The 27340-nt window shown below is 32.2% G+C and overlaps 1 protein-coding gene and 1 long non-coding RNA gene across 3 annotated transcripts; one reads left to right on the plus strand and one right to left on the minus strand.

Annotated features, from left to right (window-relative positions):
• Positions 1-3720: 3720 nt before the first annotated feature.
• On the minus strand, positions 3721-27340 carry LOC105450922. Of its 2 annotated transcripts, XM_011691044.1 has the most exons (5): positions 27042-27340; positions 10859-11770; positions 10021-10322; positions 8242-8497; positions 3721-7735 (listed from the first exon to the last, which is right to left on the minus strand). In XM_011691044.1, exons 2-5 carry the CDS (start codon positions 11123-11125, stop codon positions 5183-5185), a joined length of 3378 nt encoding a protein of 1125 aa, XP_011689346.1. In that variant the 5' UTR covers positions 11126-11770; positions 27042-27340; the 3' UTR covers positions 3721-5182. The 2 variants fall into 2 exon arrangements, with proteins under 2 accessions (XP_011689346.1, XP_011689347.1); XM_011691045.1 differs by lacking the exons at positions 10021-10322; positions 10859-11770.
• Positions 20943-21414, plus strand: LOC105450921. The gene is made up of 2 exons (XR_974514.1): positions 20943-21092; positions 21261-21414. It is a non-coding gene; the product is annotated as an uncharacterized LOC105450921 (long non-coding RNA).

A 27340-nucleotide genomic window follows, 5' to 3' on the forward strand; every position in this document is an offset into this window, starting at 1 on the left:
CGCTAATTAATAACGCTACAGTTGTTAAGAATAATATATTCTGTATGTGTGTGTGTGTGTGTGTGTGTGTGTGTGTGTACATATTATTGATGTGATAATAATTTTTTCGTCACACTTTCGATTCTACGTTATAATTTTTAACCATGTTAATCCATGTTTTCACAAAAATAACAATAAATATTATATGATTTGACACCATTGCAATAATTAAATAATATAATAGTTATCATTATACTATTCTAATTTTTTGTTAAATTATTATTATATATTAGTATTTCTGAAATAAAAATTTGTTTTTTTATTAAATCGAAACATTAGCATAATACAAAAGAAATTTGCTTCAATGTTATATGTTTATTTTCGATTTATATCTCTTTACATTTTACATAACAATTAATATTAACACTTATTTTTCATTTTATTCAATTTTGTCTTCTTTCTTTGACCTTTAGGCGGAATATATAAAAGAAAAAATTACACACGTATTTACACATAGTATATATGGATAATTTTTTTCTAAGATGATGGTAAAGTTAAAATTTATCTTTTTATGAATCTATACTTCAATTCTTGGTGTTTTACGTTTTTATACTTATTAGAATTAGATAATGGAAAGAACAGTATTTTTATTTCAAAATCATATTCATATAATATAAAAAGAACAAGGAACACTTTTCCTTAATTTTTTTAACTAATCTAATCAGAGTCGTGTTGCATTAAGCGTGTTGAATTAAGACTTTACTTTCACACTTGACATATAAACAATATATATATCCACGCACACACGCGCGCACATCCTGCACGTACAGCACAGACACATACAATAAAGATACTTCAGATATTAAAAATATATCAGTGTTTATCACTTTTGTGACTCGAGTTTTACTTCTATAAAATTTGTATATTATACGTACGTGTTTTATAAAAAAAAGTTACAAAAATTTTAGCGCTATATATGTATATATATAATAAATAATGTAATCTTTTTATCTTAATTGCAAGGTTGGGCAAGTTAATTTTAATTGTTAAAGTTAAAGTTAACAACCTTAAAAATTTAACTTATGTTAGTTATAACATATAAGTTAAGCCATAATAAAATTAATTAAATTAAAAGTTAAATTAATAAAAAAGTAATTGAAAAGTTAAATTTTTTTATTTCATAATTTTGGAGTCTCTAAATAAAGTACATTTGTTATATTTATTTCCATCGGGCCGCGAAAAAAAGCATAATTTCAAGGGACTTCTTGTAACACGATTCAATATGTACGTATAGAAGGCCCGCGATTCTTTCCTGCTAGATATACTATATTTGTTATATTAATATAAATATAACCTTGACGTACGCCTCAAATTCAAAATACCGACGCAGATATGTATTTTTTCTTGGGTTTGATGAGAACATGAGAAACACTACACGTGCAACTTCAAAAAAGTTAAATTAAAAGTTATTAATAGTTACCGCGATAAAATGATAACTAAATTAAGTTAAAAGTTACGATCAGTCTAAAATGTAACTAAATTAAGTTATAATTATTTAATTATTTAACTTTTTAATTAAGCATTACCCAACCCTGCTTATAAATTGTTATAACATAATAATCAACTGCTACCTAAAAAATCAACATAAACATTTTCAATGTTCTTTAAACATTCGCTTTTTTTAATGTTTTATTTTTTCAAATTCGATTCGAGAGAATACCTTTTCTGCACAATTAATAGGTATACAATACGTTTAAAGAGTTTAAAATGTTTTTGAAAGAAATCATTATTAATTATGAAAACATTCATCATACGCTAATTGTTATTATCACTTTACAAAATAGAAAAAATCAGACAAATCTATATTATCTTGATAGATTATAATATCTATTTATAATATTTTATATACCTGTACGATATGAAAGACAAATCGCACAAGATCAGTCAACTTGAATATGAAAAGAAATATATATCCTTATTTTTACTTAGTCTGCACTTGTGCATGTTTGCATATTAACATATGTTAATATATGTGGATGTGTTATATGTAAAATTTCCTTAATGTTTTGGTTCTTAAATTATTTCAAGTGCAAGGGCATCGTTATAGGTACATGAAGTATAGAAAATTTCCATGCACACATTCTTTCTTTTCTTTCGCTTTTTTAAAAATGTTTTTTAGAGGATATATACCTATGATAAAAAAAATGTACATTTATGCACCATTTTTCTCAATTACTGGTATGTATAAAAGTATTTTAATATTAATTGGCATTTATAGTTGTAAGAAGTGTGATTATTTTCACATTTTCTATTCCCTAGATAATTTTATCATTTGTGTATTAATTTGTAATAAAATAATTTTTGTGGCGATGTAACAAATAAAATTAAAAATCTTTAAAGATAGTTGCAGAAGAATGGAAATGATATAATAACTGCAGTGCGTGATATGTAATGAAATGATGTAAGGAAAATAACATACAGTAATTGAATTGCTTGTAGAACGATTATGTATTTAACTCGCTATTGATTGTTTTTTCAAATGTACGCTTATATTTAATTTTGGTCCTTTTCTCTAAAATATAAATAACCGTATATATATTTGCCTAATTTCTCTGTCTCTCTCATTCGCTCTCTCTTTATCTCTATTTATGCTTTTACTTTAGTTTTGGTCCTTTTCTCTAATTGTAAAATAGAAATAATGTATATATTTTAATATTTGTCTGATTTCTCTCTCTCTCTCTCTCTCTTTATTTATCTATACACATCTTTATCTTCAACAATCCCAATTTTTATTTTATCAATTATATTTAATACGATTTTACAAACTGGCCATTGTGCATTTATATGTCTCATTTTTAAGAGAAAAAAAAGTGTCGCATAGATTTCGCATAATTTAAGAAAAAGATTTCTAATTCTGATAAAGCATAAACAAATTAAATTTGCATATATTCTCCTTGAAAATTATATATATACGTATACTCGCTCACTAAAAGGTTGTGACACTTTCTTTTTTATAGGTTTTAAAACGCATTAATATTTTGCAAATGCGGACCACGATTGGTGTCAGACTGTGTATAAGAGACAGAGATAGTACATCGTGGTTTGCATTTGCAAAATATTAGTTATCTATAAAGTATATATTACGTATATTAAATATAAATTAGAAACCTATAAAAAAAATGTGTCGCAACCTTTTAGTGAGCGAGTGTACAGTCGTGGACAGAATGCGGTTGCGACACTTTTTTTTATAGATTTTTAATATATATTTAATATACAAAATATATATTTTATAAGTATCTAATATTTGCAAATACCACGATGTACTATCATTAGTCTAGAGACAGTATAACACCAATTGTGGTTCGCATTTACAAAATATTAGTGCGTTTTAAAACCTATAAATAAAAAGTGTCGCAACCGCAAAAATTTACTGAGAAAAAGTGATCCCCTAATTTTTTTTTAACCAGTGTACATATTATACATATTATTCTCCTTATTAGCAAAATTTTAACAAAATATTATTTGTAAAAAAATTTTATATAAGAAAAAATGACTCGTGCAAAAATAGGCTCAGACCGAATGAGAATACAAAATTTCGTTTTTTTTTATTATAAAAAAACACAATAATTGTGCTATCCGTAAAATTATATTAGATTTTAATTAGTTATACATTTTATTAAAAAATATTTCAGTAAATATTCCGCAATATATTTTCAAAGTCTTTTCCAATTATACACACACGCGCGCGCGCGCGCGCGTGTGTGTATACGTGTGCATACGTATATGTATATATAATCTTTCATCAGGTACACGAGCAATAATATACGGGCATATGATGACCTGCGAAACTTAAAATTCAATATAATTAATTTGTTTGGCACATGAGATGTGCGAAACTTTTAAATAACTGTTTGATTCAGATTACGAGAAATTGATTCGTAAAATATAATCGCAATCGCGCATTCATATTTACATATCAATGTGTGTAACGTATCAGATAATACAATTGAATCGCATAGAGAATTTTTTCTTACTTCTATACGACAAATAACGTTTCGTATTTGAGGCGGAACATTATTTATTGGTAAAAACTCGAGCGAATGAATAAACAAATTATTAGCTTAAATTATTAAATATCATTCATTTAGATAAAATGATGATTTATTGTTCGATGATATAAATTGGGCATCGTTCTTATTTACATCAAACATTGTTTATTAAAACACGGTCATTGTGAAAAGTTGATCGAAAAGCAACACTAATCATAATTAGCTATTTTCTTATTACATCAAAAGTGTATTTTGAAAACGCTTTGCACTCCTGCAGAGTCAAAGAGTCCAATGTGATAGACTGCACATTGGTTATTAATTAGTTTAGAAATTCTTTCATGATTTCCTACAGCGTAATAAATAAGGCTTTTATACAGTGAAAATATAGTGAATATAGTATATGTAGCGCCATACATATCTGATAATCAAAACCGCGCGCCTTTAATTAAGAACACCGAACTTTCAAAATTAAGCTTCAGCGAAGAAGCATCGAGCTTCAACAAAACGATGTGCCGAGTTCTCAAGGATATGATCTTATTTGATGCAAATTAATTATTTAGATTAATTATTTCAACTATTTCAAAGATTAAAAATATAAACTATACTTTGATATATTTCTACATAAGAGAAAAAAGCTTCAAGTATATTGTAAAAGATGAAAAAAAATATAAAAGTGTAAATAAAAGAGTTGTATATGTACAAATAGTCATACATGTTAAGTAGTTTAAAGCAAATATTGCCTCTTTCGAAGAAATGTATAACAACAAATTACATGTACACGAGCAACTTGGTTGCATCATCAAATAGCACATTGTGAATAAAAAAGAAATTAAATAATTATAAACACATCACGTGACGTATCATTTGGCAATAGCATTTTATATTATATTTAATTTGCCAATTCATAGCGCATATGCGATTTAGCATATAAAAACATTAAAAACTGCGTATATACCTTAACTTCTGCGTATTCGGATTCTTTTTATCCTGGAGTTAATATAGAGACTTCCGCAAGGTTTTCAAATTCTTTTGAGAATAAAGTTCGATAAATGGCGACTGTGATAAATGTTTCTTGTGCAAATATAGATATGCAAACTGCAGCTGACGCGAGGAAATTTGCAAACTCCCATTTATCTTGTGAACTTAATTTAAATTTAAACTCTGACGCCGATACCGGCGTTATCACTTTTGATCTCCGATACGACGTCAAACGTTGGAGTGCAGATGTCAGTGGGTGTGGGGATGGCAAGGGGTGCCAATCGTGAGTTCCTCTTGATTGTCGGGCCCTTCAGGATGTAATTCGCACAAGGTCTGATGCTCAATCTACTCGAATGCACGGCTGGTTCTAGTCTGAGTATCGTGCAGGATCGTGTCGAAGGACACTTGACGCGGTGCACCGATTCCGTAGATTTGCTTTGGAAAGCCGCTTCAATGACACATCTCTTCAAATTTACTGTCGACATCGAATTATATGCCTGCAATGTGTCCCGTTCGGAATCAGGCGTAAAGACCGGCTCGTCGCTTTCTTCGAATGACGTGAATATGTCCGAATCGGGCATGGACGGCGCGCTAAAGAAGGATTCGTGCAAGGATGATGTCAAGGCATCAGGACACATGAACGGATCCAAGGACGTGAGATCGTTGAGATCGCTGCCGCTATTGCAAGTCTGAAAGTCGTTGACCGAATAAAACGACGGGAATGCAGCTCGGTGTTCCATCGTGCTTGATAAGACTTCTTGGCTCCTGGAAGACTCAGACCACTTTGAATCAGATGGTCGTCTTGAGCTGAACCTCGTGGAATCGTGCTCGGCAAAGATGGGTTCTGGTAATTTCATGTCCTTGCCAGCTTTGTCCGAATTCCTCAGCAGTGCCTCGAAAAGATCGATCGGCTCCAACGTTGTATTACCAGATGCAGAAAAGTCGCTCCTTTGACTCTGATGAATTTGAATCTGATTGTCACCGGCCTGTCCGGTCGATTCGCTCAAGTCCTCGATATTTAGCAACACGGTCGGTACTGTAGCCACTGTAGTAGGAACGGATTGTCTCACAGGACTGCTACTGTTTTTATCTAAAGGTAGTTTAGCCCGTCGATTTTGTGCGATGACGGCGTCCGCGGCCACGACGGATCTTGGGATCTTGAGATTCTGCGCTAATTCTTCGGCCCGAGGAGACGCCGAAGGAAGAGGATCTATGGGACTCGGCGGTTCCGAGCGTATTGTCGGGACAATCAATGAATCCATCAAGTTGGAAGGCTCCAATAGAATCCGACGTTGCGTCGTCGAATCGCCGATCGCGTTAATCGATTCGGAGTGCTTCAACACCTCCAAATTCCTATAATGTGTTTGCGCCACGGTTCTGGCAGTAAAATTGATCATGTGCGTCGCGGATGTGCGTGCATTTCTCAATGGTGAGTCTAGGTCTAGATCAATGAGATTGGCTAATTTGTTCGACGTGATAGTTAGCTGCGAAACGCCTGCAGCCGGGGACACTCTTTGCTTCGATGCATTCGCCTCGTAGCTTGGTCTGACGTTATCGGACGCCCGCGATGACGATGAGACGCAGGCGGATGAGCAACAGCCGTTTCGCAGCCTGTACTTCAGATTCGGACTCACATGTCCGAAATAGCCGCGGAACTTAGGTCGTGGACGGGAACAAGTCTTGCTAGAGATTTTCCTCTGTTGATCCTCCATCTGTCGACAGAGCATCATCGCGTGCCTTGCTAACGCGCCCTCATATCCGCGATTAAGATTTTGCACCGAGTGGCCGCGACTTTCCGCACTGTTGTCACTCGTTGGAAAGAGCCTCGTGCCCGCCTCAGAAGCATGCACGGCTGTTGCTGCTCCGAGATTCGAATCTGACATGGTCGACAAATTTGGATTTCGTCTCTGATAGGCAACGTTATTTACGCGGCACATTACTTGGTTCGAGTTCTTCATGTCTACTATAGAAGTAGTATCAACATTTAGTATTGGATCCGACAGGGCATTCAGCTGAAGAAGCTTACGACTGCTGTGTGCACCGTCGCTCTTCAAGTTCTGATAAGATATAAATTTCGGCTCGGAAATCAACAGTGAATTTTTCCCGTTTATTCGCTTGTGATTCAATCGTCGGAGATGCCGGATTTTGTTAAAGGTTGGATCCAGCAAATATTTGAAATTTTTTATTTTGTCGATATTGTGATTGGAGTCGATAACGTGATTCCGATCAATGATATATCTTGGATCGAGCATCTTCGTCAGGTCGTGATGATCCACGTTTTCTTCGATGATGTCGCTCGGCGGTTGATTGCTGTATGATGCAACGTGTTCGATGTCATGCTTCTCGGGTGAGATATCGGTGTGCCTTTCCGATGTTTCCAGGCATCTTCTGCTGTAAAGAACGTTGTGGTGCTTGGCGGCAGCAAAACAATTCTCTATGGGCGAATGTCGCCTATTTTCGTTGCTCTCTTCATTATTCACTTCGGCCAATTCAAGGTTCGTGTTGGTGCCGCATCTTATCGGCGAGCAACCGTAACGGCCTGGTGTCACACCAAACAGAGCGACCAGATCTTCGGCAATTTTTCCAGCGGCGATGCGCATCTCACCATGATGAAAAGCATAGATCCAGGGGTTCACACCGCTGTGCGCAAGGATCGGTAAACCCAGCCACACCACTGTCCAGTCCGACAGAATGTTGGTGCCACAGAAAATATCCACCAGCATGCAAGTCTAGAAAAGAGAAGAAACATGTTGGAAACATGCCGAGCAAAGGTTGCCTTAAGCTGCTTTTCGAGACGTGTTAATATTACTATAAAATTATATTGTACAATATTTTTATGCCCCTTTAATTTAACAATTTTTCAAAGTAAACCGTTAATATAGCTTTTAGATAATGCATAATATTGCACAATATCAAATATTATACAAAAATATGTTCCCAATACATTAAATATTAGACTTAAATCTTGTATCTCTGTAAAGCATATATAGGAAATATATAGCACGGCGATAGCCGTGAAATGAAATTGATGTTATCGCAAGTATGACGCGACGTTCAAATAGCGATGAGGTTTTAATGGTCATCTAAGACTCAATGTAGAAACCTGCAGTCGCAGCTCAAAAAATTTGGCTTTTACACCAATGGTGTAAAATTTTAAACCACAAAGGTTTACAGTCTTTTCAAAGCAATGAAAAGCTCATTTGCTATTTTGTAATAGGCATGCTGCAATACTTACTTGGAATGGAAGCCACAGGATAAGAAACGCGCCGACCGTAACTGCCAACGTCTGTCCGTAACGAGGCAATGCCAATGTCTGTGTTTGATGTCTGAACGTTAATTCTACGGTGTAAATCGCGCGTGCATGTGCACGCGCAACAAGATAGACATACATGTAGCAACCAACTAGAACTAAGGCGCTCGGTGCCCAAACTGCTACGACCAGAAATATCCTGACCGGTGGTAACACGGCCGTATCGAATCTACAATTTCCACTGTAAGATAAATTAAAATCAAAGATTATTTGCACAAAAATTAAAATATTATCATGTACTATGGTATTTATTTGATATATCTAATCTATGATATTAAATCCTTTAAGTATTAGATGTCATTGTTATTTTCTTCTGATTGTTATTATTATTTGTTTAAAATAGTTTATTAAATTAAAATAGAATATTTTTGTAGTTAAAATATCAGTGTATTTTTACAAAAACATTAAAGGTTTATTCGATCAAGTACTAAATATGCGCGCTGCAATAATAAAATCATGTTTAATAAATCTGTAGAATATGTATCTCATAAATGTAATGTCCACAATATGTGACCGCCACGAGATAAACAGATCCTGAACGGGATCCATCGAAGATCTTTCTAATTTTCTTTAATTGCGCAAAAGTATAATCGAATGGTTAAAAAATCATTTCCTGTCAAACTTCTTATCTATTTTTAATGCGTTACTTAAATTGTTTTTGTGCACAATCTGCAGTCTTACAGATAGTATGAAAAGCTTTTCTGTTTCGTCAAGTGATAACGATGAGTGACGTACCATGAATGCTAATATCACGAGTTCTAGCAATGACATGAAAGTGGAAACATATAGTTATAGAAATATAGCATTAGAGAGTTGCGTTCAGCACAATCAGTATCGATGTTATACTGATAACGCAAAGAACAAATTAATTTTTTTAATTTTAATTAACTGTGAGATATTAACGTTGTATAATTTTTTAAATAAGTTATCTGGCCCGAGTTTCATTATTCGCAATTAAATTGTTTCTGTAAACTTTAAATATTGTTTTCGCGATAGTAATACTGCATATGTAATTCGATATACTATAGAGAGATTTTCCATTACGATCCTTCTATTACAGAGAGAGATGTTAACAAACGCAGGCATGTTTTGTTTGTCGATACAATTATTACAATTCGCGTAGAACAAAGTTAATATCGAATTTTGGTAACTGACTGATAAAGTTATAAATTTTATTTTGGAACGTTTTAATAAAAGCAAATTACTTAATCTTGAAATAGCAAAGATGCGATTAAAAATTTCACATTACATTAATTATGTTATATCACGTTGTTATTATTGTTTTTCTCTTTTTTAAGTTTTTCACTTCAAAGTTTATTGATGAAAGATAAAACAAAAAGAAATAGGATGAAGAAACAAAATTCGCGCACATATTGTATTAATGTACTTTTGATTAAACAAAATGGTTCTTATTAATTTGTTCCATTCAAACCTAAGTTAAATATATAGTTTGAGATTAATACTTCTAAAATTGCCAAAATTCTCTATCGTTTTCCATTTTTCTCTCTCATCCTAAATAATAATTAATTTCTGAAATATGAAATCAACGTAGTGCATTAATGCAAGAAGTCACTTGTATATTTATTAAATGAATCGCACTTGCAGACTTGTTGTATTTGCTGTAATATTCTTACAAACCGGAATTTATTCAAGTTTTTTTTTATTAAATGTCAATATGTATAAACATAGAGTAAATATCGTTACCTATGCGACTGCATCCCTCCGATGATTTGAGTATAAATAAGAGGTGAGAGGCCAACGGCGATCGCATATATCCAAAAAACCGCGATGTACTTTTCTACGCTGCTGTGGGTAATGATGTTTTTATATCGCAACGGTTGCGCTAATGAAGTCAAACGGTCTACCGCGATGGCCACGGTGACCAGGATGCTCACGCTGCAGAGCGCGATCGCAATGCAATATGGCACGATGCAAAGAGCGGAAACGCCGTTTTCCGGTAGACCTGACAGCTCCAGCTGTATCCCAATTGGCATAAACACGCCGATCTACCAACGAAAACAGGTCCATTTATCACTGTCCATTTATTACTGATCTAAATGAGGATTATGCGTTCGCTGTCGCGCGAGTGAGTACTGAGTACTATATTGGCCTATATTGGCACGTAAATTGAACTTACAAAGAGACGCAAAATGCGAAATTGGCGTTGTTAAAAATCAGTTTTACATCGCGAGAATATAGAACATCGCAGTATCAACTCTGATCTCAGCTCTGCGTGAAAAAAAGGAAATGCGCGTGAATAGATTTATATAGTTTATCGACGATATATATACGTGATCTCACGAGAGGCGCGTCAATGTCAATCAACGTAACGTCGATTCAGTGTTAAATAAGTATATACCTATACGATGATAAATTTCTTTCACAAATATAAATTATCGGTATTTACACTTATACATATTATTTTTTACAATTAAAGCTTTAATCGTTATGTAAAAGTATTCTTTTCTTACGTGATGACACCGCGCTTTTTGTGTCTATACAAGAATGATGAACAGTTAGGTTACAATAGTAACAGGCTTACCCCGAAATCGCTAATGGCCAACGAAACCAAAAGGCAATTGGAAGCGGTCCTGAGTCTTTTGTACCTATAGAAGGCGGCTAGGATGATGGAGTTACCGGTAACGATGATAGGCGAGAGAATGCACACTATGGAAACCGCCAGGACCACCGAGACAGGATTGATGTCCTGCAACCGTGTGTCAATCCTGTTAACAGTGGGTATGAGGGTGGTCGTTTCCTCGGCAAAGGTAGTGGACGATAGCAGCGTGTCTGTGGCAAACGTTGACATTGTCGCTTTCACAGCAACAGAAGAATTCACACTTATCTTCAGCTATGCGATTTCCGTCGGATCAAGTTTTTCTCATTGTAAACGCGCTCTCCTTTATATTGCAATGGAGTCATGATGCCCGCAATGCTTCGAGGCTGCCACTGCAGCTATCGCAGCTCAGTCAGTAGACACGAACGATTGACTGAACAAATTAAATTGTTCGTCCCTAATGCGATTGGCTGGTCAGAAGTAAACGAAGCATTCTTCATAAGAATCATATTATTATATATTAACAATTCGATCATCTCATCGGGACAATAAAATGCATCAACCAGAACGCAACGCGGTCATAATCTTCGAGCATCGATTTCACATTTTAAATTATCTGAGAAAAACAATTTTCTGCGGCACCATCATAACTTTCATTTTTCTATCTTATTGAAGAAACTTTCGAGATTCGTGACTAAAGTATATTTGCCGTTACAATTAATCAAAATATTTGATCCGTTGAAAAAATATTATCAGCCGTAACGTCGAGCTTTATATTCATCAATCGAGAAACAGAAATGATTTAAATATGGAATATATGATATACGTTCTTCGAAACTTATTCCATTTAACACTCGCACTCATTTTTCTTGCAACTTTGTTACATCCGCTCGCTTCCTGAAACAAACATGTATTCACGTTTCTAATTATCTTTTTTTTCAATTGCGTCCATCGTATAAATGTGTCTCTTTTTTTCATATTATTATAGTTAAAGTAGTATATACAGGCGTAAAATTGCACGTATCTAAGATATTGGAAAACCAATTTCAGCGGATAGCTATGTTAACGTTAGAGTTTATATTGATACAGTTTAGATAGAGAATTTCTTTTACAAATAATATACGCTTTTCTTTCTTACATAATTTTTGAAATTTTATTATGTGTTAAAGTGATTATGCAAAAAATACCGATTACATCTTACAATTTTAATAAAGTTTATTTTTCTGTAATTTTCTGTAATTAATCATTGTTATATATTAGTGTACATATATTTTTATTATATAGACATGTATACCAAGTTTACGTATATATATAAAAGAGTAAGTGCATCGGGCAGTAAGAATACTAAGAATAACGATTGCGAATCTCCTCAATCATTACCATTTCTCACAAACGTTTAAGAACGAAAGAAGCAGAGCATTCTTGCTGCAAGCACAAGAAAGGGCCATCACCACCACCCACCATCACCACCCATTTTAATTGAACAAATTTTAACAATTTTTGAAAAAAATAAATTAAAAAAAAAATTACGTTTTAATCGGCCATTTTTAAATAAAATCACGATTTCATAAAAAATAGCCACATAATTCATCTTTAAGATGAGCCCAGAAAGAAGTCTATATCTTTATTTTTCTGGAAGATATGAATTTTTAAACATTGGGGAAAGAGGCTTCAACGCCGGTAACACGGCAATTTTAAGATAGGATTAAGCTGATAATTAACGAAGGCATAAATACAAAAAAGATTGATTAATTAAATAAATAAATCATCGTGATTATATTATGTTACTTATAATTAGAACATGTAATGCAACCACGCAGACAGAAGTGGCTTATAGAAAGTAAAAATATTTTGTAAAAACTTTCTAGACGTTTATTATTGCATGTTAAAAATTTGTAGAAAAATTGTGTCCAAACAAAAAAGTCGGAAAAATAAGAATATCGTTTTAAAATTGCTACGAGATTATTCAAAAGTGCATAAATTTTAATACATGGTGTTTAATTAAATGTAGTATTATATATAAATTTTTGCGTATTACTTTATCTATTAATCATTGTTACCTTAATTTATAATTAGATTTCATTGAATTGTTAACAGATATTTTTATAGCAATCGATAAAGTTGTTATGACAATCGTGATAGAAATTGATATTTTTTCCCGTGATACGAGATTTTATCTTTTGTTTGCTAAACGAGATGTTCGCCTCCTCAGTTTTGCTTTTGTCACTAAATAAGATCTACAGTCTACGTCAATCGATTATTTGGTCGAGTAAGCGAAGTGAGGCAGCAAAAGCTACTATGAATAAATTGCGACAAAGAGAATTTCTATTTCGGGGATATCGAGTAATATGGATTGTGTGATGCAGTAGCAACGGATTTATATTGTAATTAATGAAACGTAACTAACGTAAGCTTTAGGCTTTATTAATTTACTTACATGTTACAAAAAAAAAACATTTCCTTTAATATGCTCTTACTCTTATGTTAATCTTACCGAGTGTCATCAAATATTATAAACTTTGGTAAGCTATTGTTTCATTCATATCAACGTTAACAGATATGAGAAATGTAAAAGTGAAGGACTAAAAAGATTAAACGCTTGTGAGGTTTCCTTTTCTCCTTTTTTTTAAGAGGAAAAAACTTGTATTTTCTTTTGCTCTCTAGTTTCGAGAATTTCTATTATATAAAGAAGTAAATTGTATGCATAATGTGGCTAAGTTATGAAACAGTGCGCTCTCTCTCTCTCTCTCTCTCTCTCTCTCTCTCTCTCTCTCTCTCTCTCTCTCTCTCTCTCTCTATTGAAAACGTCTTGTAGGGGATAAGAATCTCGAAAGTCATTTTTTTTGCTTTCTGCGTCGCTCAATTGCGCGAAGTACAACACAAAAATAGCAAAGAAAATCTAGCAACACAAAAAATATTACTTTTCTATCTTTATTTATTTTACTTTATTATTTCCAATTATCAAATTATTTATATTATATTATAATTTCTATAATTTAAAAAATAGAAATATCTTTTTTGTGACTTTCGAATGTATATATGTTGAATATACTTGATATGTTGAATGATGCTCTGTAAATAGGAAAGTACAAAGAAATTTCGTTCTTCGAGGAAAAATAATTTTGTAATATAAATGAACAGATCGAATATGTCAATAGAAAAGTAATTTTGAGTGATGTGCATTTCGTGCACTCTTTTTTACCAATATTATATAAATAGAAACACATGAAAACAGAATCTTTTTCCAGTTGACGTTTCGCACGTGGAAGCTAAAGTTAATCATCAGAATGGGAAATAAATTGCGTTACTTATAGCGGTGAGAAGTGACACATTCGTCTGACAAATGCTTCAGATTTCGAGAACGCGTGTCTTGTCACATTATGTGTATATAATATGTATATGTACAACTTTTTTATTTGCTGAGCTGCAACGGCAATAGCTATTTGCCTATTTCTATAGACAGTAAAAACGAGTCGTCAGATAGTCGATTTCCGAAGAATTGGACCTCTATTTGTCTTTTTCAGAATCTTTTTCCAATTGTACTTCATCATTTAATCGTGGCTTATAGAACACGTTTGTATTAAGATTGAGAGAATTTGATTTATTATAAACTGTATATTACTTCGAATTTTACGATATAGAGGAGCTACGATAGATTACATTATTCTTAAAAGAATATAAAAATAATCGTTCATTTAATGGCAGCATTTAACAAAATAGTTTATCAAAGTTTAATGAAACAGTACAGTAATAAAGTCAAATATAAATTTTATTAATTTTAATTTTTTTAATAAGTATTTTAATAAAACTTAAAAAAATATATTTATCTATTTATGTTATTGCTCTTTTAAAACTCACGAAAAAAAGAGTCGGAAAGAGACAAATATTCGCATATTAAAATCATTGTAAGTCATAAGTCTCCCATGGTTACGGTTGAAAAATACGTACAGAAGATTACTCGAGTTCTTTTGTTAATAAATAGAATGATTGATTATCCGATAAAGCGAAATATGTAGATTTTGTTTTTACATATACATGAGCTTTTTAATAGTAAAAATATACGGCGGTTTCAACGGAATATTTATTCCGCGCATGAAATGCTGTCACTCATTGTTACACTCATTGACGATATATGAATATTCAGATTTAGATTCCATCAAGTTATGCATTGCTAATCGTCTTGTCCTTGCGATGTAAATATCTCCGTGACAAATCTTCAACACAACGAGCGAACATACCGCTTAGCCCTTAGTTAAGACGCTTGTTAAGAGAAACGTAATGTAGTCATGTAAATTCATTCGATACAGAATACAATACACAACGGTTACGATTACTTTTGTCGCCTAAATCTACTCAAATTTATCATTGTGTAAATTTTACATTGTGTAAATGTACTTTGTACTTTGTGTAAATGTCACTTTACACTTCATGACTTTATACATACATCATGACTTCGAGTCCCAATTTAATCAAGTACCAATTTTTTTTACTATAACGCAGACTTTATATCAACTTTGGTCAAACTGTATGAATAACGACAAATTTATTCCGCGAAACGTTTGCATCAAGTGTATAGAAGGGAAAACGTAAAATTCTGAATTTCGAGACGTAATTTCTGGAATTTGTCGGTATTGACTAAACATCAACTTCCAGTGTTAATATCCGGCCGAGAAGCGGGCAAGCAATTTCTAATATTACGTGCTGGAATGCGACATTTCTTACGATGAAAACAGGAAATTGACGGATAATGCGAAATTTAAATAATCGATATCGGTGGCAGTGTAACACTGGTAATTGTTTCTTGCTTAATTTAAAAGTGCAGGAAGCAAGAATGTTGGCCGAAAAGAATCCAATTTCTTCAAAGTTTGAAACATTTAATATTCAGCAAAGATGACTTATGTAAAAAAAATTCGATTAATAGAGTAGATCATTATTTATCCTCTAAACTGGATAATAAATTGTTTGCAGTACAATTAATAACTGACCATAATATCAATATAACAAGTAATACACAAATTAGAAAGTAAAAATAAATAATTGTTAATTTTATTTTATTTGAAAGAAAGAACAATTTTAAATTGAAGAAATTGATTTTTGTTTATACGTTTATACGCGCTTGAAATTAGTAAAAAGTTTTTAAATAGATATTTCCTTATTGTGGAAAATATACATTCTCTCAATTATAAAAAAAAAATGCAAATCAATTTGCAAACATTTATTACATTGCTTATGCCAAGCGTTTGAATTTACTAATTCAAAATTATGACTTGAAATAAAATTTTAATTTTATAATTATGCTTTATTGGATTTATGCAATTTGGGAGGAATTAAAAGTATAATATTTATCGTGATTATATCTAGTTCAATTCCTCACGCAATAATTTAATGTTTTTATACATTTCTGTTCAATCATAAATAAATTAATGATGTAGAAAATTTACCTTGCTTACACCTGAGAATTTAGTTTAGAATACATGTGTTACAAGATATGTGAGATGAACTATGCAGGCATATCGAATGGAAAATCAGCATCAGCATCTCGTGTATATTAATTAATCTACCGTCGATATATCGACCGCCAATGGAATCTCACATAGCATTCCTAATTTCTCTGACCTATCGCGCGTTTACTGGTGTTACGAATTTGCCACATTTCTGACTATATCGCAAATACAGCGGCTTCTATATTCGATCGGGGGAAGATTAATTCAAGGGTGCAGCACATTTCCCAAGCGTATCACTTATAAATCGTGTCGATGACTCGCGTACTAATTTCCATTTGATATTAGGCAATCTCGATTTGAGATTTTGCACTTATTCCATAAATAAATCAATGACATCTTGTTATCGTTATGTCTTAGCCTTGCGATCTTTCATAATTTTTTTTATACAAAGTAGCAAAAGCCTGGCATTTAAACTAATATAAAAGAACATTTATTTTTCTTATAAAAGAAAAACTGTTTGGCTATATCTAAAATAAAAAATAAAATCGCCTGAAAAAACATGCCAAATATTGATAAATCGAATTTAACGTTATTATCACGAGACTTTGCAAAATTGTTTCGAGAGATAAATCAAAATAATCAATGTACTGTGTGTAAGTATATGTTTTTCGAAATCCGCTGATCTAAACATTCTGGACAAAGATCAAAAGTAAAGCTACAAGTTAAAGAAAATCGGAATAATAATATGTCGTATTTAAATTTGACCGCGGAAAAACTTCTGAAGATCAGACGAAAGAAATTTAATTTGATTGATATCGTAAAAGTATATCAATGATATATCTCTATTCTCTGTAAACAGACTACAGACTAAATTACAGAAAAATTACAGAATAAATTTTATGTTTTAATTATTACCGCTAGTACATGAATAATAAATTTGTGATGCGACGAAATAATAACTCATACTCTCAATAATGGCTTGGATAATTATTCGATCGTCAGATACTTGGGATTTAAATATATTGACGTTTACGTAATTCAGCATAAAGTATAATTTATTATAGGATGCAATTAACTTGAATGAAAACTTATCGGAGCATCTAGCTCTACAGGCTTTTAATCGGTACTGTTTACTTGATGTATACACCGTTGAGCACGCGAGCTACTGAATAGCGTTATGGATGGTACCTACGCTTGATGATGTATGTACATCAAATGTTTGCGTCACCACCAACACGGCGCCACGAAACACCCACAACTAACAACCGCATCTTTTTCATCCTCCTCGCCTTGTGAGGATATACCATAAATCGTATCGATGCATATTTTTAATAGTCGGTTAAAAATTAACGGCACAAATTAAGGTTCGGTCGCGTTTGTTGCTAAATAGAACACGTGCATTATAAGAGCAACCTCGTATTTTAATATTTAGACTGATAACATCTTCAAAAAAATATGTTTATGAATGTTATGAATAAATGTTAGCTGTTCCAGAATTGAACTTTTATTAATTAATTAATTAATTAATTAATTAATTTTATAAATTTTTTTTTTATTTTTTTATACATGTACGTACATGTATGGATTGTGATATTCTTTTAATTAGATATTGTTTCGATTGCAGCAATATGTATATGAACAATTGAACACACACACACACACACACACAGATTCTTTTATATTATATATATTGTGTATGTAAGAGAATTGTTTAATTGTGTGATATTGCTTCTATACATATTGATTAGATAAAGATCATTCGTGGTGATTTTGTTTTACAAAAAGTTTCGGTAACCTGGCAACGGATTCGAGAATGAATTGAGAGATACGAGCTGGAATAAAATACGAATTTAAAATATACTGATTTTTCACCAAGAACAATGTTGAAATAAATATAATTATTCTATATATATTAAATTAATCTACTACATGTACATATTTTGAAAATTATACAATACTTGTGTCATTGCCCTTGTTCACATTTATTCGCCGATATGATCTTAAATTTATTACGTTTTGATATTTTATTTAAATTTTAATTATAATTATCTTGTAATAAATAAAATGTAAAATGTAAAAATTCTTATATCGATTTTTTAATTCAATAAATTCAATATTTTTAAAATAATTTTATATGAAAATTTTGTTAAATGTAAATAATTGTGCAAAAACATAATATACATACGGTCTGTTCCAAAAGTTTCCGAACTTTCACTCTGTAAGGTAATAATTATAAATGTTTATTTATAATCATTCAAAATATATCCCTTCCAAAAAAATACATTGATTTATAATCAATGATATAGATGTCTGTGAAATCATCCGACATTATTATCCATTGTATAATTCTATTATTAACGCTTGTAAATATGTGCGTACGCAATTAAAAGTGAATGCGCCTAAATATGTTAATAAACCGACAGTATGATGCAGCATGTATAATGTAGGAGATGAAAACATATTAAAATTCGATAAAAAATTGCTCAAATATAATTTAAAAAATTAGCTCATGTTAGCATGGCATGCTAATTCGCAACATTGACATTACTAAAGAGGCCCATTGACATTGTTTGTTGCGTAAAATGTTTGATCGTGAATGGATTGCTTAATTAGGTTGTATAAGATCAAGCGAAGCCCTAGATGACGAAATAACTTGTCCTTCATCGAAACACTGACGAATAATTTCTGTTAGTGAGATTTGGAAGGTATTGTCATTGTTCCACAATGCTCGTTTACATGCTATACGTACATACATAATGTTCTAGGTTGACGCGGGTCGCCCGTATTGAAGGTATCTCATGAGTATAATATGTTCAAGAGCCTTCGTGAGAACACTGAACCTCGAATGATTACGCGAAATATCGATTTGTCCCAAGCTGCCTATCTTAAAACTTTTCAAATCTATCGAGACATGTAAATTGTTTGTTTAATAATTGTTAACGAGACACGGATTAAGAGACACTAATTAAGAATGGAGCTAATATTGCGCACGTATATTGCAGTATATGTTATAATTTTTCATTTCGACTCGTGATTTATGATCTCGATATGTGGATCGGTAATATAAAATGAATATACACACCGTGTTAGAATGAATCGCGTTTACAACGCTGACTTTGCGCTAATACTGTTAGAAATACGTGTTTGTGATTAAGGATTTGCGCCGCACAAATTATATTACCGTGATTACAGAAAAATCTAAAATACACTTCATTCATTTTATATGTCATATATATTTAATTTCAAACATAAAAAATAAAAAGATCAAAATACAAAAGACAAGCGATAAATTTTCATTCTCACGGCGGAGATAATTTTATGTAGATATAAAATAAAAAAATAATTGTTAAAATATTGAATTGCATTAATATCGTATCTCTCAGTTAGTATGATAAAATATATCATTGTATACTTTTACTAATTGCTTAAAAATGACAGGATGTCATATATTCTGCATTGATTTCTTTCTATACAAACATGTTGAATTATCATTGCAACGTGTTCTGCATTTTCTGACGAAATAATTTTCATCTTTACTTATGTATACATTGTGTTAACATTTACGATGGATAATATACATTATTACATATTCTATTAATGCGAAAATATGTTTATACTCATGTTAATGGCTCGCTATCGAAGCCTGTAATAATAAACATGATAAACTCCGAATATTTGAATCTTGACAAATTAACTGGCTTTCATATGAAAGAAACTGAGCGTTTCTTCCGTAAAAATTAAGATGTAGCTGCTAGATAAAGAAGCTTCTCTTTAGAGAAAACATACTTTTATTATTATTCACTTGAATTCTGCACTTAGATGGACTTTTTATTTCTTAAAATCAAAATTTGCAGTTTAATTATTAAGATGTTTATTTAATATTCAATAGCATTAAAAAGTCAAAATAAAGCGTCGTAGCATCTTAGAATATTCTTTAACAAAAAAGAAACAACTTTAAATTTTGTCAAAAAATTTCTATCTTTTACAATTAGTTAAAAAAAATTGTAGATTATCAGATGTCCAATACAAAAATAAATCATTGTCTAATGTGTAATTTTGTCGGAACAAGAATTTTATGTTGCGACACGTGGAGACGAAGTGGCGCTCAACGTCGCGTCGTGTCCGCGTCACGTCGCGTCTCCGGCCTTGAACCCGTTGCCAACGTTTTTCCTCCCTAGCCGCTTCTCAGATTTCCCAGAAGGCCATGGTCGTTAAAGTTACTTTTCACTTCGATTGTCTATTTACTGCAGCATCCAAGAAAATATTGGCTAATTCTCTTCCTTTTTAGTATTTTCTCAAAAAGTAGATATAGATATGTACCAACCACCCTGCAGTTGATTTCTTTTTACTTACAGTTAGTTGTAAATTATTAGTTGAAAATTTTATTTTTGGACACGTAGTGTAACCTAATGTGACCTAGCGAACCAAATGTCAATCAATTTGGGTTTTGATAAAATCGGATTCATAATTCTTTTACGAAGTTTCGATTGCATGTGATAGCTGATTAAAAGTCGCCTGTGAGATAGCGCATAACACAATATCGCCTTCATATGTCCTTTATATAATTTTTAATCCATAAAGTTTCTTACTTTTTAATATCTTTATTAATTGCGGACAATAAATAAAAATTATCTCTATGTATTTACGTTAATATTATTAATGTCAAATTAAAATTATAAGGTAACAATATAAGAAGGCAATGGGAATCAGGTGTGGTCCATGCGATTAATAATACGGAGTTTCCTATCTTAAAAAGTCTCCTCCTATTTTTTCGTGTAAGCGGCTGTCATTGCATTTTGACAGTTGTGTGTATTGAGGTTGATGTAATTATAAATTATAGTAAGAAGTGTTAAATAGCGCGCGTTTGTAGTGCTAGTAATATTATAAAAAACAAAGAATTTTATTCTGATATATATGGTATTTCAAACGACTTATATTTTTAGCCATCTTTAATGAATATAAAATAAGTCGAAGTCATTCGCTTGATCGCTTGATTGATGAGGGAATTGCCAAATTCTTCTCTAATATCGCTCAAGCATTGAAGAGCTGGATGTATTGTATAGCCTCGAATATTTAAATATAGAGAGTAAAAATAAAGAACAAGAACATGTTATTTTTAATATCGGAAATCTTATAGGAATTTATTATTGTAAAATTAAAGTATTATATAACATTCACGTAAGTTAACTTTACGTATTTCATACAAATGTCTATCTTTATAAAAATCTAAATCTATGTCTATCTTTATAAATTTTTTTTAAATCTTTCTCTAATCGCTGTTACATTATCCATTCTTCCGAAAAACTTTAAAAACTACGTTATTAATTACACTTTGCGCTAATACAACTCACTATAACGTACAACATAAAACTATTCGCGTCTACGTATAACGCTTAATATTATTTTTAACATTGTATTTTTATTCAAAAAATATCTGAGAGATATATCCAGGAGTGCGCATGTGCTTATGTATACAAATGCGTCTACCGACATTCGTAGAAATAGATATGCAAACAATTGGCTTTGATGTCTGATGCACTTGACCCTGTACTAGATAGCTCCATCCATGCTCGCGGTCGCGATCAATTTTTAATCTTCAATGAGTGCATCAATAAACGATTATCTTTTACAAGTAGGTGCACGCGCGTGTGTGGATGTGTGTGTGTGCGCATGCAGATATATATTTTTATCGTAATGTTATTATAAAAAAATTTATAAAAAAATTTATAAAAAAATTTTGTTTTGAGATAATTATGTATATTTGTAGTTTTAGCATCTAATTTTAGTAGGTATATAATACCACAATTTTTGTGTTTAACCGATGTATATGTAAATGAAAAGAGGAAAGAAAAAATTTAAACATATAAATATACATATTTGACGTAATTGCGTTTTCATGTATCCTAAAATTAATTCCTTCTCTCTCTTTCTTTCTTTCTTCCTCTCCCTTCCACTATTCTTCTCTATTATTTTTTAAAATAAATTAACTTGCATCCAAAATTCAATTACTTTTTATTAGTATAGAATTTTTAGTCTATCGATTATGCACGTTTCACGTATATAAATCATATAATACATGTGGGAGAACGCTCTGCGTTCGCTCTTACAAAAGACTTTGTAAATCTCCATTTGTATATGAGAATCACGTTCACCCAAAATCACACATCGCGGCGCGCAGCAGAGGCAACAAAATTGAACGAAATGCGTCGGTGACAAATAAATTTCATGTTGGTATGGCGTTAAATAAAGTATATCAAGAATTCAATAACGTAGGCGAAAAATTTTCACCCACGTTATTCATATTCGCATGTATACACACATACATACATATTATTATACACACACGTGTCTATATGTGTATGTAAACGACGCATCTTGATTGTTACAAATTGCCTTTTACTTTTTCTGCAACCACTGTGATTAGTATCTAGTATCGACAATTTCACAGTACTTGAGCGAAACCTGCTATTATCATTATCACGCTCTTCAGAAACATCTTCAAAGACTCGCGCATAGCATCGACCGAAATTTTATTATGCCTTGCTTGAAACATGTATTAGTCACGTTGCAGTTTGTTTTGATAATATTTATTTATTGTACACAAATCACACTATAATATGATAAATATTTCATACTTATTCTTCTACGTAAATGTATACGGCTTGTCTGCCAAGTATAATGAAATCTTGCAATGAACTGAATGAACTCGAATAAATCTAATTTGAATGTGTATATGTGCGGAATATTTAAATCAACAAGATTTAAATCTCATTATTCGAGTACCATGATGAAAATATCTTTGTTTTGTTCGAATAAATTCATCAATAAAAATCCAATAACGCAAAGGAAATGTACAAAGGCATGTAATGCAAGGTTAAACAGCACATCATAGTTCTATCACTTATGTAGGCATAACGAGGCCTTGATTAGCTTCGCAAAATCACATTGAATAAATCGAGATCTACGACATTCTCGTATTAACAATTAATTCCGGCATTGCCTGGCTTTTGTGCACGTTCATTCAGATACATACCTAATACATATCTTTTTGTATGTAGCTACGTATTGTGCATTGATGTTCAATTTTTCATTTTATCAAGCTATTTTCATCTTGTGTTATACATACAATACACACAAAAACACACACACACACACACACATCTCATTTATACAACTTTATACAAATTTATGTATTATTAGTATTATTATTCATACAACCATCAAATTTTTTGTCCATTTATAGATGATATTATCTATTATTATAATAATTTTTTTTAGTTTTTATGTGGTGGTTGTATATATGTATACATAAAAATAAAAATAGAAAAGAATTGCGCGTATGTATATAATAGAACTATTGATAACGTAACTTTTTTATTTTGCTTATCTGTTAAATTTCTACGTTATAATTAATGTTATTTTTATTAATTAAAGATATCCGATGTTGTATAGTTTACTAATTGTCAGAATTTGTCTAATTAAGTTAATCTAGTTTAGAAGTTTTTCACGATGGTATACATATGAGTAACGTTGATAAGCATATTATATGTATATATTTTTTACGTGATATTCAACGTCGGTCTTTTGCTTCTAGATCACTTGGAACATGGCAAAGTGGGCGTAACAAAGGAAAAAGCAAGAAGCTCTTTTACATACTCGATCATGTCAGGTTCTCTCAGTGGATCCCGGTAAAATAGCCAGGTACAATTCCAAAGTACGCGATAAATAACGTTCTACAATTGAAAAGTTGGGATAAAAAATTCGCGCAGTCATGTGAAGCGGTACGATACGCGCATCTAAAATCTAGATGCAACCTGTATGCCAAAAATAGAATCTGGGTTTATAGTGGAGCAATACCCCCTTAGTGTATCGAACGTGTAGATACCGTCACTCTCTTTGAAACACTCCATACGCTAGGAAAAATATAATTCATATAGGCTAAATTTTTGAAGGTTGATGCACTTCTAAACTTCTAAAGAAGAAACTGTTTTATACCTGAAATTATTTGACTGTAATTTAAATTACATTGCGCGTAGCGTAACGCAACGTAGCTTTGACGCAACGCGATATATAAAAATTTTCGAATTGTGGATAAAATTTCCATTTCATGTTATCCGTTACCGTTAGGAGATATTTTTTAACGCGCGAGAGAAAGCGCGTTCTGCAGATTCATTGCTATACACTTTTCGAGAGCGCTCGCTTGATACCCACCTTCTCAATTTTCAAACGTACAATGTATCAAGAATATTTGCAGAATAAAATTTCTTACGTTTAACTCTCTTAACGGTATACCTAAACACTTGATAAAAAAATCTGGAAACTCGAGTCGAATTGTATCGCGTGCGGAATGTAAAAGCTTGGAAATCGGAGGTTGCAATCTTGGGATGAAATTGAATATCGTCTGTCAATTCGACGATTCATATTCACTCTGAAAGATTAAAGTGGAGGCGGCACTATCCTTTTTTTTTTTGGAGCATCTATCGCTGTTGTGCCACATGTCTGTCTATATAATCTGTGTTAGCGGATTTCGCGCGCTAATAGATAATATTAACAAACGTCAATCAATTTAAAAAATGATTTGACAATGAGACCAGTATATAAATTCGATGTGAAAAGATGAGATTAACAAAATAATGCCAGAAGGCAAATGCGTATCACATGTTGATTTTCCATTTACTGAAAAAAAAAATTAATACATGCACGTAATAAATTCGAAAAGTCAATGTAAATTCGTTAATTCTCTCGTTGCTTTCTCTTTAGAGATGATTGATTGCAGTAGATAAAAAGTTCAAACGGAATAACAGAACGAGCATGGCGTAAACTGAAAATGAGTAAACTGCATAATAAAATAGCGATAATGGAAACGAAAACAAGTAAACAAATTGGCGCGCCTACAGTTTGGCGTATCCTTTATAAAATTAAAGCAATAATTAAAGATCAAATGCGGATAAAAGAAAGCTAAGCATGGCACGCATAAAATGCAAGTTAGCTTTTTTAAGTCAAATCGCAACGTGGTTCTTTCCGCTCTTTTGTACGATATACACGGCCGACCGAGTACGAGTCGAGCAAGTGCACTATATGTATATCCGCATGAATATACATATAACAACCGTTTGTTTTTTAGAATTGCCAGCCTCAGAGTCTCTTTGGCATGCTCCCCTTTAAACGCAGGCATTTTCTACCAGGTAAAATTACTTTCTCTCTATTTTTTCCTTTCGATGGAAGATGCAGCGGTATGCGTCTTTATATATTTAATGTAAGGTTAGCGAAGCAACGCAGTTGCATCAGAAAAGCGTGTAAAGTTATGCACGTATGAGGTATGTAAGAATATACATATATCTATAAAGAGACAATTTGTTTTTTGTGTTGTGATAATATCATTAATATGTATGTATAATATTGCTTTAATGATGATTAATTCTGAATTCATGGTCTGATCTACATCGTTCCGAAATGGTGTCGAACATCGTTTTGGGACGATTAAAAAGGTTCAAACAGCCGTAACTTGAGTCGACTTTGAAAGGAACGAGAATGTTCCTTTCAAAACAACTCATCCTGCACGAATAGTTAATCGTGTAAGTATCGCAATTCACAATCAGACGCGGATTAAAAGAAAGTTAGGTATGGCACACATAAAATCCAAAGTTAGCTTTCTTAAGTCAAATCTTTCGACTGCTTTAAATTGTTTCTCGTAAAACGCAAGTGAGAGAAACGTTAATTATCCTATATTTTTTGACAACATATAGAGCAATAGTTATAGATTCGAAGAAATATGATTGTTTTCTTGAAACATGATTACGCATGTAAAATTAGAGTATTCTTCTCCCTTTGCCATATTTACAATAAAATTTCAATAATTAAACTAATAAACTTAAAATGAAACGATTATGTTAATAGTCGCAAAGAAAATTATGTTCCTTCAATAACAATCAATAATAATCTTCGACTGTTAATACAGCCGTTTTTATTTAAGTTCATTAATCATTTAAATTTTATTGTAAATAGAAATTTAAACATGGCGAAGGGAGAAAAATATTCTGTAAATGTAAAATATGCTTATGTCTCTATCTGTTTGTTGCAAATGTGTCAATTTGATAATGGAAATATGAGAACTGCAGATTAATAAGCAAGAAATGATTGAAGTTAATCTATTGAAGAAATTATTAATTCAAGTATAGACACGTCTGAATCTTTAATTATACACCAAAGCTTTTTTGATGTAACAAAATTATTCTCTTTGACGCGTGTTGGCCGTGTACGGAGTGTTAATTATTCCCGCCACATTTAATCGACGTGCTCTTTGCATTTACAAATGATAGTGTGAGCGTACTATGTTGACCTCATGCATGGGCGTACCCCACGACCTTGCGTCGGGTTATTTCATCTTACAATTAGAAAGAAATGTTTCATTTGTCATATAACCGACAATGATTTCTCACACCAAAATTAATTGTCGCAAATCGTTCGATTTGGCTCAATTCATTTCGATCTCGAAAAACGTATACCCCAAATTCAAGCCGCGTCTTCGAAAATTTGCAAGACTATTGAATGTTTTTAAAAAATGCAATTTGCATAAGGAAAAAAAAATTGACCAATATTTATTATTAGATTTTATATTTATTAGGGGTTGTAATCTCATAGTAGTCATAATATTCAATTATTGATACTTATTCGGCTGCTTCCGCTCCGAAAGTAGCAAAATAAATATTAGCAATAAGACTTACCCGATGAGGAAAGATTGGGGCGCCGATTCATGATGCTTTGTTTCCACTATATTCAGCTTCCACGCATTTTTCGATCAGTAATCCAGACTTATCAAAGTGATTTATATTAGAAAAATCGACGGTTTGACTAATTGTGAACTCCAAACTAAATGATGAGTACACGAGTACATATTTAGTACGATGTATATAGGTTGGCTTGCGTCGCGACGCCGCGTGCCGACTGAAGCTGCCGTCGTTCTTCTCTCATTCTTCAGTGAGGGAGAGTGTACGGGTGCGCCTGCCAACATCGGGATGCCGTC

The sequence above is a fragment of the Wasmannia auropunctata genome, unplaced genomic scaffold (assembly GCF_000956235.1).
Source record: "Wasmannia auropunctata unplaced genomic scaffold, wasmannia.A_1.0 LD336053.1, whole genome shotgun sequence".
Lineage (NCBI taxonomy): Eukaryota > Metazoa > Arthropoda > Insecta > Hymenoptera > Formicidae > Wasmannia > Wasmannia auropunctata.

Excerpts from the sequence above, each read along its gene's own strand:
- LOC105450922 (XM_011691044.1), bottom strand. The coding sequence starts at position 11,125 with ATGTCAACGTTTGCCACAGACACGCTGCTATCGTCCACTACCTTTGCC. Across the intron at positions 10,323-10,858 it reads TGGCCATTAGCGATTTCGGG|ATCGGCGTGTTTATGCCAAT; the intron begins GTAAGCCTGTTA and ends TTTCGTTGGTAG. Across the intron at positions 8,498-10,020 it reads GGAGGGATGCAGTCGCATAG|TGGAAATTGTAGATTCGATA; the intron begins GTAACGATATTT and ends TTTATCTTACAG.